The sequence below is a fragment of the Aythya marila genome (assembly GCF_965140915.1).
Source record: "Aythya marila genome assembly, chromosome: 5".
NCBI classification, from domain to species: domain Eukaryota; kingdom Metazoa; phylum Chordata; class Aves; order Anseriformes; family Anatidae; genus Aythya; species Aythya marila.
Genome location: NC_139046.1, coordinates 2,771,445 through 2,788,739, shown reverse-complemented (window position 1 = coordinate 2,788,739; position 17,295 = coordinate 2,771,445). Strand labels below are relative to the sequence as shown.

General features: G+C 43.3%; 1 protein-coding gene across 4 annotated transcripts in view; it reads left to right on the top strand.

The window, feature by feature from the left end:
• The window catches only part of MAP4K5 (mitogen-activated protein kinase kinase kinase kinase 5), a 66,087-nt gene that overhangs the window by 21,941 nt on the left and 26,851 nt on the right, over nt 1–17,295 (top strand). For all 4 annotated transcript variants that reach the window (XM_082762274.1, XM_082762275.1, XM_082762273.1 and 1 more), the window contains exons 3-8: nt 10,690–10,780; nt 11,974–12,038; nt 13,206–13,261; nt 14,674–14,721; nt 14,817–14,859; nt 16,527–16,599. In XM_082762274.1, the coding sequence (XP_082618400.1) occupies nt 10,690–10,780; nt 11,974–12,038; nt 13,206–13,261; nt 14,674–14,721; nt 14,817–14,859; nt 16,527–16,599 (376 nt within the window). The remainder of the gene's footprint in view (nt 1–10,689; nt 10,781–11,973; nt 12,039–13,205; nt 13,262–14,673; nt 14,722–14,816; nt 14,860–16,526; nt 16,600–17,295) is intronic.

The following is a 17,295-nucleotide window of genomic DNA, read 5'->3' as shown; positions in this document are numbered from 1 at the left end:
ACAAAGAGAAGATTTAGGACAGATGGTAGATTGTGAGCCCTGAAAGAATAGGGAGCTGGGAGGGGAAAGAGACCAAGCAATGATGCTAATGCTCACCAAAGGTGCCTTGGGAAAAAACAATGCCTTCTGCTTCATAATGGGTTGTCTTTTTTCTCACCTGTACTGAGAGGATGGCTATCGTTTCCCCATACATTTCCTCACCTCTCCTAAAAGAGGGCAGAGGTTTTCTCACTTCTCCTAAAAGAGCTCGCTTGCTACCCAGGAAACTCACTGAGCTGAAGCCTAATCTGAGTCCTGCACAGAGAGCTGAAATCAGACATTAAGTCTTCAGTGGAAATGAGGCAAGGAGCTTTTTATCTGTCCCACCTGGGGATCATGTATTTGCTTGAAGAAGTAACCTGTCATTACTTGTTCACTGGAATACCTTTCAAATCCCTCTTTAATGAAGTCCTCTTCTGCATATCTTTACCACCTTAGTTTCCCATAGCCTGAACTCCTGTGCTGTGTCCATCCAGGGTGGCTGTGGGACAGGGCACGAGGGCGGCTCCTCCTTGTGAATGCAGGCTTTCCCAGTGCTCACATAGTACCATGTCGTTTATGAAGCAATTAAGTGACACTGGAAATTAACCTATAGTCACAGAGCTAGGAAGTAGTAGGATTTCTGGAGACACGATGGGATAACTTGTGGCTGGCGTGCTACAGACAACGAATGCAGACTCTTTAGGAAGTGGAGGAAAATAGGGAAAGAGAATTGACACAGGAGAGGCTGATGGAGCCATGTGGTTTTTGTTCTGGAGACAAGAAGAGTGAAGAGGGATCTCACCACCATATTCCACTGGAGACATGCAGAAGATGCCCGGTGAAGAGCAGGCACAAGCAAGGGAGATTCCAGCTGGAAATGGGAAAAACCCTTCACAAGGAGAGCGCTTGTGCTCTGGGACAGGGCCACGAGAAGTGGTGGTGGGATCTCCATCCTGGAGGAGTCTTAGAAGTTGACTGGACATGGCCTGGCAGTGCAGCCAGCCCTGCTTGGAGAAGAAAACAGGAGCAGAGGACTTTGGAGGTCCTACCAACCTGTCTGCTGTGATCTGGGGGTTTGAAGACCAACTCTGAAATGTTTCCAGTCCCTGAACTCCAGCATCGGTGGTGGTGGTGCGACAGGACAGGTTAAGAGTCTGTCGTTTTGGTGGGGGTCTTGCAACGTCAGTATACTGATAACAACGTGAGGTGGATGCACTGTTTTCTGGTTTCTTGCTTAAGAAAACCCATTGTCCCGTTTGGGTGGAGTTACGTGGTTCTATTGACTTGGGTTGAAAAGCACAGCTCTTGTTTTGTTTTTGTTTGCTAATTTTTTTAACAGTTAAAAGTTAGTGAAATCAGAACAGTTGCTTCAACTGGAAGAATTTGAAAAATTCGAGTGAACAAATAAATTAGAACAAAAGGTTCAGCTTGATTCTTTAGCTTTTTTTTCCCTCCTTTTGTGGAAACATAACATAGGTAACCACTAAAGAGCAGCCAGGCCACGTTGGTGACAAAGGGACCCCAAAACAAGGCCACATTCATTGCAACTCTCTTCTTCGAGAGTCAGCAAGGTCTTCTGCAAGCTCAGCTTCATGCACTCAGTGTGGTTCGGATGTCAGTGGCTGTGGTTAAATAAACGGCCTTCATCTCTGAACCCACTTACCCACACCAGAATTCACGATTGTACGACCTCAGGAGTGGTGGTCAGTGGGCAAAACCTCAGGTGTGGCCTCACCTCCTGCTAGCAGCACCTTGCAAGCCACTCTGACTCCATCTGGTCCCTTCAAGTCCTCTACTGGTGGGTCCCGTGAGCTGGCAACCTCTTTGGAGCAGAGCTGAATTTTCCCTGTCGTTGTTTGGTGCTGTGCACAGCGTGGCTTCCCGTCTTGTTTGGGGATTGCTGTCAGGAACTGAAATGTTGCAGTGGTTCAGGGTGGTTCTCTTGGCCCTACTTGCTTCATCCTGTCCCCCTGCGACTGTGTCCCAGGGTTTTGGAGGCAGTCAGAAAGTGTCCAGTTTTCTCTCTGCACATCTGCGAAACTCCTCATTGTACGAAGCTGTGTTTACATAGGTGCAAAAAGCAACTGCACAAATTTGCACGGGTGAAAAATAGATGGAGGACGGTTAAATACAAAGATCCCATCTACGACCGAGAGATTTTTCTCAGCCATCGGTCTCTGGAGGTGGGGGGAGAGCGTTTGGGGAAAGCATCTCTGTGTGGTCTGTTTGTAATGCTTCCTTGGCACCCTCGACTGGAAGCTCAAGGCCCCGTTTCTGACTCAGCGCAGCTCCTGGTTGGTTCCGTGATCTGCTCTGCAGCCAAGCAGATGTTTGGGAAGCTGAAGGCAGAAGATGTGTGGGGAGGCTCTGAAAGAAGCTGAAGCTGCTGCCTTGGAGCGATACGACCATGGGGATGAGTGGTGGCTGCTCAGCTGCCGTGCACCCAGCGCAGGAGCGACGTGAGGTGTTGTAGCCCATGTTTGGGGAGAGCTGGGCACCACATTTATCTCTTGGTGGGGCAGAGCAATATTCCCATGATGGAAGGAGGATGGTATTAACCTCCTGCTGGTGTAGTGAGAAGCTTCCTTGAGCCTCCACGTTGCTGCACCTGGTGCAAGTGAAGTAGGTCGGGTTCTATTCTGAATTTCACAGAATCATTTAGGTTGGAAGAGACCTCCAAGATCACCCCGTCCAACCTCTGACCTAACACTAACAACTCCTCCACTAAACCACATCACTGAGAAGAATTGCTTTGAAAACTGACCACAGGCAGAGGCTGAATCCTCTGCTATTGGGGCCAGAGGAAGAGCACGAACCTTGGGCAGCTGAGTAAGTAATCCCAGTCTCTGCTTGTTGCTGCTTAAACATGACAATGAAAAGTGCAAGGCTCTGGCCCCAAGTCATCCCTACTGAGAACCCCATTAAAATTAGCATTGATGACCCCATCTTTATAGTTCTTACTCTGTTTTTAGTCTGACTTACCACAGAGAAGTGATTTCTTCTGGGGTAGCTGTCTTTTTTTTTTTTTTTTTAATGTCTTTTAAAACCTTACCAGCCTGATCTCCATCCGCAGCATGTACACCCACAGTCTCTTGGCAGAGATCTTGTCGGGTTTTTGTTTTGTTTTTAAGGAGGGTTCACAGCATTTATTTATTTACGTTTGGTGCTCTAGGATGTCTGCTGCCTCTGTGGGGTAGCTCGATGGTAGCAGCTTACTGTCTTCGCTGGACAGGAAGACACAGCTGTTCAAAGTCTCCCAGATTAAAAACAATAATAATAAATAAAAAAATAAATAAAAACCAGCTGCACCTTGTGAGAGTTTGTCTTCAACATTCAAACTAATTTTAAGGATTTTTGGGCTGTGCCTGCAGATCAGGTGAGTGTTAGAAGTTGGTGCAGCCAGCTGGGTGCTCCCCCCAGGGGGGCAGCCAGTACGAGCTCCTGCCAGACTGCAGGGCACAATGAGCAAAAGATTCGTGATAAATTCCATAAATTAGTCACCAGGGAAACAGGCCTGTGGCTCTCTTCGAGTTAGGTACAGCATCTTTGGGAGGGGAGTGGAAGGCTGCCTCACAGATGGGGAGTTAATTTGGAGATGGAAAAATAAATCTCCAAACCCAATGCTAGTGTAATACATCGACGGGTGACTGGGAGCAGAAGACAAAAGCCTGTGAAGCAAGGAGGTGAGCAATGTGTTGAATTCAAGCTGCAGGAAACATCACGCAGTACGATGGCAGCGCTTTGGGAGACCCAGCAAAACTGCTGAAACGGCGAGTGTGGGTGAGCTGTGGCTTGATCCTGTTACTACCTGTGGCAGAAGAGGGATTAAATGAGTTGGGAGACTCAAACTCACGACCGAGACCCCAGTATGACCGCTTTAATTTCATCTGCTGTTGCCTTCCTTTGTCTGCTCTCTGGACAAAAGACATAAGCTCCCTACATAGAAGGTTACTGTCGTCAGCTTACTTGAATTTTTGGGCAGTGTGCGAGCTCTGCTACCACAGTTCCTTAAGCTGTGCTGTTAGGATCGAAATAGACAGTGTTTTTCACTTTTTTGGCATAGCCTTTGGAGAGCATTAGGCAAAAGTATTATGGCACGCTAATGACATTTCCCAGCATTCGCCGAGTACAAATGCTTCAAATAATTTGGGAGCCAATTCTATTTCAGAAACTAATCCAACTGTACTCAGCAGCGTGGAAGCCAAAACCATCCGAAACACTAAAGCCACTTCCTTCTATGGGTTTAGCAGATGAATCGAGAAGGCAGTCAATACAAAGAGATAACTATTTGCCAGGGTAGCTTTACTCCACCGAATTTTCTCCCTGGGAAAATGTAAGAACCGAAATATTTTAAAATTACGAGACGCCTCGTGTAAATACTGTCAGAATGATAAATAGTGACCTCGGAAGCCTTTGATGCTTTAAGGGCTGGTGGTGAGCTGTAGGGCAAGATTACAGAAGGATCTCGTTTGTGGTTTTCGTTGGGTTCAGTGAGTGTTTTCTGTGTGAGATCTTTGTAGGAGCCAGAAGTAGCCGGTTACGTGTTTCTAGTTGGATCTTAATCCATGCGTGGAGCTGTTGAAGGGTGTCTGTACAAGGGAAAATAGTCAGCCAGCTCCGTGTAGCTTTGTGCTCGGGACATTCACAGCTGGATTTGGTTCATTACCTTTGGTATCTCGTGGTTCAGATGTGGAGCTTTATGTTCCACGTACGAGCACAGCCTTCGGGCTGAGTCAGGTCAGGGTCTGTCCCCTCTGGACCACAACCACAGGGGAGCTGTGGGACACACCAGGGCCTTGCAGGACTAAGAGGGGTGCTGCAGCAGTGCAGCCTCATGCTCTGAAGAAGTCGAAGCACGGCTCATTCCACCACCACTGCATCTGTCTGAGCCCAACGCCTGCGTTTCCAAATGCTCTGGAGCTGCTAAAGGCTGGACGTCGCTGCCTTGTGCTGTGCCATGTGCCGAGTGGTACTGCTGCCGCCCCGCACAGCTGCTCAGCCCGCTCCTGGAGCGTACCCAAAGCAAAACACAGACAGCGTGGTCTCTTAATGCAGAGTGCCCAGCATTTTAATGATATTTAACTTCTTGGAGAGTGGTCCGATTTTGCTTTGCCTGCTTCTAATGCATTTATAACCTGCTGTTCTTCCTGCAGAAATGTCTGTATCCAGAGTGGGTGAGCTCCTGGTCCCAGGTAGTAAGTACAGAAGACAAGGAGAGAGGGAGGGAGATGAAAACATTCGACATAGGAGCACAGGTTATCTGTTGACATGGCTGCTTGTAACTAGGACCACGCAGGGGAAAAGAGAATATAAGCAGGGAAATTGGTTCTGGCGTTGGAGCAGTCACTGAACATTCATGTGCTGCGTGCTGCCAAGCTCGTGCTGCTGTGGCAGCGCTTTGCCATCAGTTATATTTTGCATCAATCGAGAGCTAATCAGTACCATCAGCCCTCAGCAGTCAGGAGCTGAGATGCCTGGCAATGAAATCTGCTGGTGGAAACATCATTGTTTCCAAATAGTTGTATCCTACTTGGAATCAAGTTTCTCAGCTTCAGGGTTTGGGAATCTAAATTCTTTCAGTCAGACTGCAGGTTTCCTTGAATCCCGAGAAAAGACGTATGGCTAAAACAGCTCGGATGCTTGAGTGCAATCTGAATTATTCTTCTTAAAGACACGAAACTTTAAAAGGATTGTTCACAGTTTTCAAAATGGTTGGTAAAGAGGAATGCAGGTCTGCAAGGCAGGGAAGAAAGCAGGACTTCTGTGTGTGTCAGAGCTATAGGATGGGATGCTACACTAATGCCTTGCGTCTCTCCACCTCCCCCAAAATATTTTGGGGCTGGAGTTCAGTCATGTTGTGTGTCAGGCTATAGAAATGGGAAATGGAAAATGTCTCAGGAGCTAAACTTAATTAGGCTGGAGGGAAAAGACTGGCAACAAATTTCAGTGTTAAGAAAAACCTGTATATTGGGGATGCCACCTCTTTCGTCAGTGGAGATTGAACCCTTACTAAGTTCAGAGAAGTGGCTTGGAGTGACTGAGAGCTGGGTGGCACAGGGATATGTGGAAATCAGCACAGAGGAGCTAACGACCTGTAAGTAGTGCCCGATGGCAGCTTGGCTGTGAGGTTTGTCTATTGGGACGAATGGTTTCTTCGAAGTAGTGATTCCCGTGGTGCTTTCTGGCCTGGTTCTGGCACCCAGGTTGTTGAAATAAAAAAAAATAAAAAATAAAAAAAATAAAAATTGAGACATGGTCCTAGCTGCAGCTGCTTCTGCTAACAGTGGTGTTCACCTGGTCTTGTTACTAATGGCATCCCACTTTGTCTAATTTAAATATTGTGATGGAAGTCCCAGGTATGTACAGTGAAGCCTCCAGGGGAGGCTGCTGGAGCCAGCTTGTGAGCACCCATCGTGTCTCCTGCCAGGCAGCCTGGCGTGCCTGTCAAGCACATTTGGGAGGCCAGGAGCATACAGTACTGCCCAGCACGCTGGTACCATGGAGTTCTGCTCTGTCTCTCCATAATCACTGCTGTCCCACCCTTCGTGACACCATCAGCATCTCCAAATGCCGTCAGTTCTCTCCTCCCAGTTGCATGCAAGGCCTGGGCGCTGCCTGCCTGTCCCTCCCTCTGTTCCCTCTTGGTATCAGCCCTGTGCTGCAGCTCTGAAGTAATGCTGAAGAAACCAATTTACAACAATAGCTCTGAAATTCTCTCCTGAGGAGCCTCCTGGACAATAAAGTGGATCTCAGCTGACCCAGGAGGCGATGTGAGGGGTGGCCCTGGGTCTTTTTTGCAGGATGGGCCCACGCAAAACAGTCAGTGGAGCCCATGAAAATAAGATCAGGAACAAACTTGCTTGCAAACCACCAAGGTCAGGCGTGCTCAGAGGACCTAACAGTGCTGCATGAAAGGCAGTAGAGCCATCAGGTCCTTCCCGTGCTGCAGAGTGGGGCATGTAAACCCAGGCTGCACATTTAAGGGAACTTGGCAGGACATCCTGTACCAGGTGAGAAGTGTCTGCAAACAGAGTAATTCACGACTGTCAGTGAGTTCTGTCAGTGATCTCTTGCTTAAATACAGATTTATCACAAATTTACTAATCTTTACTTTGTTAAGCTTCTGAAATTGATCTGCTTGCAACGCGAGAGGATGGGGCTGCAAGTTGCAGTAGTCGTCCTCCCCACCAGCTGTGCTGGCAGACAAGCGGCTCATTGTGCCGAGCCGAGCGGCCTCGACCACAGACCCTGATCGGGGGAGAATATTCCATTGTAACCCTCCATTGTGTCCTGCATGTCTCATTAGAGAGGTAAAATTACATAATAGTAGCGCGCTGCAGTGAGTCACCACGCTGCTGGGGTGATTTACAGCAGCTCCCTAAACTACGTTTTTGCTCAGCATGCCACATAGCCCATAATTGCAAACATGTGAGTAGACAAAAAGTACATTTTTCCAATTCCATGTTATTTAGCATCAAGCGATCTCTGATGACTAAACCAGATGAAAATCTCTTTGTATGGATATATTGTCACCTTTGATCTAACTGTTCTTATCTTGCTGTCTCCCTCTTGATTAAGTATTTTCTACAAATTCGTCTTACTGTCTTTTTTATTTTCATGCTATCCAAGGATATTTAATTTTTGCCCAATTCCAGCATCTCTTGCCAAGATTAATACTCCAGCTGCCTGGAAACTCTGAATTCCATTGTTTTGAATTCATTTTTGTCATCTTTGAAGCACTATACATCTTCTCTCCTATCTTTGAGTCTGATCTTTCAGAACCTTTTTCTACGTATTTTGCCAGACTTTTCTCATGGATGCGTCTCTTCTTTCTTCCGTCTGTTTGTTGCTGTTCTGTCAGCCCTGTGCCCACGTTCAGCCTATGGCCCTTTTTCCAAAATCCTTATTTTATTCCCATTTCTGTAGGTTACCCCATTTCTTGCATAGGTTCTCCATTTATTAATTGCAACAAGGTCACCTTCTCTCTGTTGCTCTTCTGAGAGGTAGGATCAGCCTAAGTCACTCCTGATGGGTACTTGTTCTGTGTTTTTGTCTTTTTTTTTTCCTTCTTTTTCCACTGGTGGAAATTTCCACTGAAATTTCACAGCTTTCCATGCATTGAGTTCAGTGTTTCATCGCCACTTTGGTGGGAGAAGCTTTTCATATGTACAAGGGTTGAAGGTTAAGGCAATTTAAGCCCCTTTCTAATTGTCCTATCTTAGAACAACAGAATAGATTATTCCTGTTGTTTTTATTTTTCCACAGATGTCTTTTATGGGCATGAAGGTTGTTATCTCATCTACCATCAGTCTTTCTAGTACAAAATCACCATATTTCCTTCATTTTCTCCCCTATTAGTTACAGTTCTTGTTGCTCCACACTAGACAGTGCTATCAAAGGGCAAGTCAAGATGCTACCTACAGGTTTTTTGCTGTTTCAGGAATGCTTCTTGATCATGAAGTTCATGAGGCAGTGTTTAGATATTCTGAAATGCTGCTTCTTACATACCAAAGATCCTTTGCTTTGAAGATTAGGGATTCAATTCTGTGAACTCATGGACAGCTGGCAGTATTAGGTGGTTCCTTCTTTGGTGTGGGGTGGGAGTTTTTTTGCTTTCACACTTGCTCAGATTTGACTTTCTTGAAAAACTTCTTTAATTTTAAAATGCTCCAGTGAGTTACCTGTGAGTATTTACCAGTTTCCTTGTGGAAATTCATCACAGAAATAGAAGGGATTAGTCTGCCTGGAACAAACTCAACCCTTTGTTCATAGCAGTTGTTAATAGGCAGGGTGCTTGAGTTCAAGAAAAGCTATAGTTGAAAGGTAACCCATAAAGCACAGTGTGAAGCCTGTGCTAAATTTGATTGCCTAGTTTGTGTTGCCTTTTCCTTTTTTCATTATTCCCAAAAAATAACTGCTCGTATTTCAAATGTCAAGAGTCTGTCTTAAACTCCTCTACTAATATTTTCCTTCCCCGGTGAAGTCTTTCTCCACACAACTCAACTTCAAGAAGCCCTTGAGGATTTACTGAAGTTAGCCAGGGCTCTGTTTGTACAAATGTGTTCCTCCCTCTCTACCTTTGTGTTTTGTGGCTATTTTCTTACGTAAAAATCCCAAAGGTTGCGATCACTTGAAAATAATTGTAGTGAATGGGCACTTCTTTCTCTCTATCTGTAAACGTTTATGCACAATGTGAATGTCTGTAAGTAGAGAGCCACAATTTGCACTGTGATCTCCAGTGCTATGGGGCAGGCCGTCAGTCCTGGCTGGCTGTGGGTCTGTCCAGCACGGGTGGAAAGTCCGGCCTAAAAACCCTCTGGTGTGGTCTCCTTGGTGACTCCATTGCTCGGTGAAGTTGCTTGAAGCACAGCCCATAAAAACATTGATTTTTAAAGAGCTTATTAAGACTATTAGCCGCGCTGTTACTTCTTGAATAAACACACCGGGGATCCAAACAGAATTTATAGCAGTACTTGAGACCTCTTGGACTTGTCAAAATCACATAAATTAAGGGCAGCGGTATAGGGCTGTACTTCTGCTTCCACATCCCTGGCTTGATATTAGCAGATAGATTTCACTAATAAAACTTGAAATGAAAATAAATATACAAAGCTCTTTTTTTTGTCGTGAGAGGACATGATAGTTGCCACATTTTCGGAAGCAGCACTTTCTCTAAAACCCAAGACCTTTATCTAAATTGCAGTCTTTCGTGTCCTGCAAGCTGCTACAAGCACCTTGTTCATGCCAAAGGAAGAACAAAGGTAATAACACCCGTGTGCATGACCACAAGGCGGGCAGATGCCTGTGAGGGCCCGGTCGGCCAGTTCCTGAGGTGTTGTTCCCCAGAGGCAGGCTGCCAGGCTGTCAGCCTGTGCCGGCATTATGGCATTACATTATGGGATGGCAGGGAAGTGCTGCTCACAGGGAGGGAGAGCCTCTGGGGCCAGGCCACAGACACGGCCCTCGGCCTTCCCTGAGGCATGGGCCTGAGGAGTTGCCACCTCTGAGCTCGGGATCCTGTGTGGAAATTCTGCCTGTGGGATTAAATAAACATACACCAGTGTTTTTCCTAGGGCTCCGTATTTTTCCTGCCTTCATTGCAGCTATACAATTACATCTTTTTGAGTTTAGGATAGCTTTCAAGCTTTTACCCTTTTAAATTAACGTGTTAGGAACATGCTAGGCTATTGTGCTGTCCCTAATGTGTTTTTAAGCACAGGGCTCTTTTTGCAAAGGCTGTGTAGAATGTGTAAATGTGCTTATGTAGCTGTCCTAATCAAAAACTGCTCTCACGACGAGGCAGCCGGTGGTGCGGGCTCTGTGCTTCTCTTCTGAGTCAGCGGTGGCCGAGTGGGCGTGCAGGCCGTATGCTGCCTCAGAGGCATTTTGAAATGAAAGATTTTTAATGGCAAGCCTACGGTGCCTGTTTTCTCTCGGTTTCAGCTGGGGGACTCTGGAGTTACATTGCTGCAATATTTCAGTCTGTGTTCGGGACCCTCGTGCTGCAGACACCGTGTCTGGTGGAGCTGGGTGGGCCTGGGAGCCATGAAGGGGCTGCTGCAGTTATCCAAGCCCTTGGCTTGTTTTTACGAGCGTCGTACACGCTTTGAGGTCTCTTTCAAAGTTCAGCTTTGTGTGATGTAACCGTGATTGTTTCCTGTTTTTCAGGAGATGACTTTTCATTGATACAGCAAGAAATATATATGGTTAAAGAATGCAAACACTGCAACATAGTCGCCTATTTTGGGAGCTATCTCAGGTAAACCCCACTGTATTACCTACATTTCATCTGGTTCTTTCCTGAGACAATCTCAGTCTGGATTATTACTTATATCCTCTCTCATTGTTCTCATTGTCTTCTCTATGCTGAATTCCCTTCAGTTCCCATCTGGCTTAAAAAAAAAAAAAAAAAAAAAAAAAAAGTAAAAAAAAAAAAAAAAGTGACTAATACTTTGTTTTCTCTGCTGGCCAAAAGGCTGGAATATTTTTATCACTAGGAACAGAAAGAAACTTTTCCCTTAGAGACTCTTGCAACATATCCAATCCTGCTCTCTTGCTGGGCAGATTTTAAACATTTATCACTTCTAATATAAAGCAAGCTCACTGTTTATCTAGAGTAGAATTGCTTTTAGGTATTTTATTTAATGGCAGTATTGTGTGCTGTGCAAGGATAGCCAGTGAGTTGTAAGAGCAAAACACACTAAATCTGGGCTGCTGGTAATAACATTTTTCATAGCTCTGGTGCGACAGATGCGACGTACTGAGAGCAAGGTGATGCCAGCTGGCCACGTCTTCAAGTGCACACGTTAAATGTTATACAGAAAGTTGGGGAATATTTTCCATTTCTGTGGAACAATGCCATTTATCAATTGGCTCTGTGGGAATATATATCACCACTTTGCCAATTTGGTCTTTTTCTACACGGCTTCGTCTTTGGATTTCATGGAGGACTGCATTTTTTTAAGTAATTTGTACAGCCCAAGTGGACTTCAGCTGGAAAATAGCTGGATTTCTAAATCCCCAACACTCCTTTTGGAGGTTGTGAGGAATTTTTTTAGATACAATTAGGTAATTTCAATTTCAGATTGAAACTGAGTGTAGCATGCTTATCTAATGTACTCTTGCTGCTAGAAGGTAAACCTCAAGTGTTCCTTAATCACATTATTCCTTGCAGTTAAGAGGTCAGGGTTAAAGCAACATCTTTTAGGTCTGATAACAGTTAAAAGCTTCTCAGTGATTTTGGCATAAAATTTTCATTTTGATAGGTGAGAATTTATATTGAGATTTTTAATAACATGCAAAGCATGTAACTGCTAGTCACGTATTAGTGTATGTCTTTAACAAAGAGCGATCAAGACCAATAGAAAATAATTTAAATAATCATTATTAATTGTGTTCTGCATACAGATCAATCAGCTTCTGATGTCTGTGTTTTAACTTTTTTTTTGGTAGCCGTGAAAAGCTGTGGATATGCATGGAGTACTGCGGTGGGGGATCCCTCCAAGATATTTACCATGGTACTTTGAAAATTACTTACTTACATTTGTACCCTTTGAAAGGTTTATGCAAAGAGGAGAATTTGAGAGGAAACTAACAGGGAATGGTTGGTACTAGCCAGCACTACATGTGTTTTTTCTTAAGAAATGAACAGTGTTTTTTAGCTACAGTCAACAGATTTTGTCGAGAGCAATTCTCAGCATGGAAACAGTCACTTTGTGCTAATATCCTGCCATTCTAGGCCAGAACATGCTTTATCTTTTAATCATCACACTGTTCGTTTCTCTCTGTGATACTTAGGTAACAAGAGCTTGATTTATCCCAGTGGAGAGCTCTTTGGTAACTACAGTTGTTGTACATTGTGAGCTCGTCTATGTCTTTAGTTGCCTTCTGTCAGCCCAGTGTCTTGAATGTCAGTACGCAGTAGTAGTTTATCTCCTTTCTCTGAAGGTACTGGAAAAAAAAGACCTCTAAATAGTTCACAGCTAGAAGACATTCTGTTTAGATGTGGAGACTCTGCATGCTATGAAGAAGCAGGTTTTACTGAGAAATCTCTAAATTTGTTCTTTAAAGAATAATAAAAAAAAGACTCTTTATCTCTCCTCTTGTACAATACTGTACCACTCTTCTATTATTATTTTCACCTGTCAGGTCTAACCTAGAGTTGTTGACCCTGTAGAAGGATTTACTGGAGTTGTTAAAAAAGCAGTCCAGAAACTTGCTTTGCCTTTAAATTAAAACGTGGGGGTTTTGAGTACAAAAGCTTTCTAACTTATTTTTCAGACACCTTTAAAACAATTCCAAGTCCCATGGCCCCCTAGCATAAAACATTGCTGTTGCTAATATTAGAAAATTAGCAGAAGTCATTTTTATTGCTTTCTACGTTTCCCAGAGCACAGGATATTTTATTACTGCGAAGTCACTTTTAAAATGATAATTAGATTTCTGTCAAACAAGTTTTCTTCTCGCTGTGGGTATTGTCTTCTGTTGCTGTGCTGTTTTTGTTTTTTTACAGAAAGGCTTTCTGTAAAACAAACAAACAAAACCCTCTTTTCAGCTGAATGTAAAATACAGTCCTTGTAAAAAAAGGTCTTTAACTTTCATGGCAATAAATTTTTTTTGGCTGCTTCACAATATTTATATGTTACAGGCTGTCGACTTACACACTTTTTAATCTTTGTTTTCAGTAACAGGACCTCTGTCAGAGTTACAAATTGCATACGTGTGCAGAGAAACTTTACAGGTACTGTACTTCTGCAGGTGTGTGATAAAGTCTTGTGTGATAGTCTGTGTACAGAAAGTAAATCTGGAAGGTGAGTCGTTCCAGAAAATGATGCGGTACCATCACTTCCAATTGCAAGCATTGGGAATTCACTTGAGACCAATTGACCAGAGTTAATTTGTTAGTTTCTATATTGTATACATAAAAACTAGCAAAAAAAAATACAGTAATGTAGTGCAAATATTTGCTTAGAATCATTGTCAGAGCAGTGCTTCTCAAGGCCAGGTTAGTTGGGTCTTTGAGCAACCTGACTTAATGGGGGGTGTCCCTGCCTATGGCAGGGGGATTAGAACTAGATGACCTTTAAGGCCCCTTCCAACCCAAACCATTCTGTGATTCATTTGCAATGTAATTTGCAAAGGAGCTTATGCAGGAGTAGATGTCTCTGTGGAAACCATTACAGGGCCAAATACTAAAACTCAGTCCTGTTTGGATCAACTCTTTGGTGATCTTGTTGGTTTCAGTGAAACTGTGGAAGACAGGGCTTTGCAGGTTGTGACCACAGTGCTGTCTAGGCTATTTTCATGCATTGTTCTGATACAGTGATTCCGTGCAGAAAGTGATTAGGGTTAGGACAAAGTTCTGAATCTCATTGCAGAAAGCAGCTAATACCTAGCAAGCAAGAGTAAGTACCTGGGTATTTAAAAAAAAAAAAAAAAGGCACATTTTAAACTGCGTGCTTGATCTGTGACATTAAATTTTAACCATTTGTAGAGGAAAAATATTACAACCAAATAACTAAAACTCTTTCATCTTCTGATTGCTAATAATTGTAGAAATATAAGATAAGGTGACGCAGGCAGCATGTTTCTTAAAGGAACTTTGCATTCCCTGCTGCATCTATGAATAATAATTGCATAAGAGAATCACAAAGATGCACACCTTTCCCTGAAGCGGTGGCTGAACTTGTCACTGCCAGAGGCAGGGGTGTAAACCTATGGACAAATCTGCTAGGGAGCTCTGTTCCTGATCTCCTGTTGCTGCAGGAACTGGTATTGCTGGATGGGCAGCTCAAAAACTGAACACCTGTTTGTTGAAACCTTCAGGACTTCAAAAATATAGCTAATTTTAGTAAAGGAAAATGGTGATTTATCTTGAGGCTTGTTTTGAAAATACACATATCCATATGTAAGATGCTAGACCATGAGTGGTTTAAACAGGTCTTCACATGTGTTGGGTAGGGCTGGGAGAGATGAGGAACAGAATCCAGCATACCTCTTAGCTGCAAATCTCAAATTTTTGTCTTTTCAAATAAGGTACATCGAGTAATTCCTATTTGTTAAATAAGACAGGCTTTGCACTGTGTTAACAAACGACAGAAATGATGAAGTGTTGTGTCAGAAATGATGAAGTGTTGTCTCTTTTATTTCCAGGGTCTTGCTTATTTGCATATGAAGGGAAAAATGCATAGAGATATAAAGGTAACTTGGAACTTTAAGAAACTTACCTTAAACTTTCTAGTGCAGAAAAAATATTTCTGATAAAGTATTTTAATTTTATATTTATTATGTTTTAGGGTGCAAATATTCTACTAACAGACCATGGAGATGTCAAATTAGGTAAGTTGCTTGAATTTATTAGTAAGACAGAAAGCAAATAGGAGGGTTTTTGTATTATTGACCATTGATTTAGCAAGTTGTCTTTTATCACTCCTACCAGGCAGAAACACAAAAAAATAACTGTAATGTAGAGACCCTACCTCCTGATGAGAATACTCAGCTTTTATAAGGCCTTGTCTTTGTGTTGAGCAGCACGTGTTCAGCCAAGATTGAGCTTGCAATAAATGATAAAGCATAATACAGCAAATCTCCTGTATTAACGCAGCCAATTGTATTAGTTCTCTGTGCCATGAACCTTTGGTATTGCACTGTGGAATGTTCTTTCTTGCACTATTAGGGCAGTAGTTGACAACAGAAAGTGTGTATCTATGGGTGTACATATGTATGAGACGAGAACTTTTGCACTCTGTCAAGAAGTTGCAGATAATTGTTTTTTTTCAACCAACAGACCTTGAAGCCTCGTAGGTATCCCTGGAATTTGTCAGGCTGGGGCTACCTGAATATCGATGTGTTTGTTCCTAGCCACAATGACAGCTCTGTAGTGAGATAGCTTCTCCTGAGCCAGGCAGCCTGTGGCAACACAGGGTCCATTGCTGGCTGCGCCTCCGGCGTGTGATGTTGGGCATGTCCACGCAGGTGGAGATGAGGAAACTCTCCTCCTTTGCAAGCACTGTGTGGCCCACAGATGAACACTCAGAAGGGATCTGTACTGCTGGCTTCCTCCAGTGATGTTTCATGTTTAGGGGAGCTCAGGCAGGCTGAATCTTTCATCTGAGCACACTGCCTTCTAAAACCCCGTCCGCCTGTCTGCTGCCTCTCTTTAGAGCAGCCTACGTGCACACGCAGACATCCTGGGAGACAGCATGAGATATTCATCATCATGTGTCTGGTGTTGAAACTGGGGTAGCTGCGATTAGCTGCATTGCTACTCCTCAGAAAAGCTGTGCGGTTCCACATGCTTACTCCCCTGCGGTGGCACAAGAGTGCTATGCTAGGAAAGTAAAGCTTTTTTTAAAGAATAAGGAAAAATAAAATAAAATAAAACCTTGAAACTGATAGGAGCTTCCACTAACTCCGTTAAACTTTGGCCACACACTGATACCTTCCTTTTGCCTGCTAAGCTAGTTAGATTTGTCCACAATTAACCTCCAGCTGTCATACTACAAATACAATAAAAACAAAACAGGACTTAAATGATATTTGGCTCTGCAAGACCACCTGATTATCTGCAGCTCTCAGAGTAAGGGATAATTGTCCCCTAGACAGAATCTCCAGAAGTAAGAACAGATGGCCCCCCACAGTTCCTTTGTAAGTAACACAGAAATAGTGCTGCTTCCAAAGCATGATGCTATTTTTCCTCTAGAATATTAAACTGAATACCCACTAAATTTTGTGAGGTTGCTTGGTTGCCGTTTTGTGAGATGGAAAAATAGCTAGGAGAGGAAGAGGATCATGAGTGAGCTGTACATAGAAACTAATCTTCTTAATTTGAGATCATGTCAGTGTAGAAATTAGCTGATCTCATTATTAATCTTTGACTGTTGAAGCTTAATGAATTCTTAATTTGCATTGATTTGCATTAGTGTCTTTTCATAATACGATACTTCCTAGAGTAGAATTGGAGTGTTAAAATCTACATTTCTAAATATGATCATTTCACTTTCCAGCTGACTTCGGCGTAGCAGCAAAAATAACAGCCACCATTGCAAAGAGGAAATCATTTATTGGTACCCCTTACTGGTAATAAACTACTTCCATTTCTGTGATTGCATGCAAAGCTAAGTCTGTATTTAGAAATCATGCCAGGAATTCTAAAATACACATACTCAAGTATGTGTATATAAATATAGAAGTATATGCATGTATTTTAAAATATATATAGCAAATGCATACATTCCCTTTCTTCCAAGTAAAATGCCAAAGAGTAGAAGTCTGGGAACCACTGGTTGTAGCTGGTCTGTTGCTGTAACATAACCTACCTGGTGTTTGAGGCCTCAGATTTCTCTCAACCTTATTATTGCAAAACATTCTCCCCTTTTTTCCAGCTATGCAGTGGTCATTTAGTTTCTCACCAGCTTCTTGTTCTTCTAGTGAATAAACTAAATGATGTCTTTCAGATTTCTGCTGTGCAGAAGAAATTGCAAAGAAAAAGATTTTGATCTTTTAATCATCTCTAGTACCTAATTTCTGTGCAAGACAGCTTTTAATATGCTAACTTATCAGCGTAAATCTTGAGCGGGATGAATATGCAAATGCAGCTGCTTTTGAATTCTGGCATTACTGTGATGCAGTTAGGATGCCTTTCTCCAGGGCGATATTCTTAGTATAGACTGAACGTGTTCGTCCAGCTTCATTCAGACAATGCCTTCTAATTGTTTGCTGCCCTCCTTATCCTGGTGCAGCGTGAGGACTCAGGGCAGGAAGATTATCTGGTCA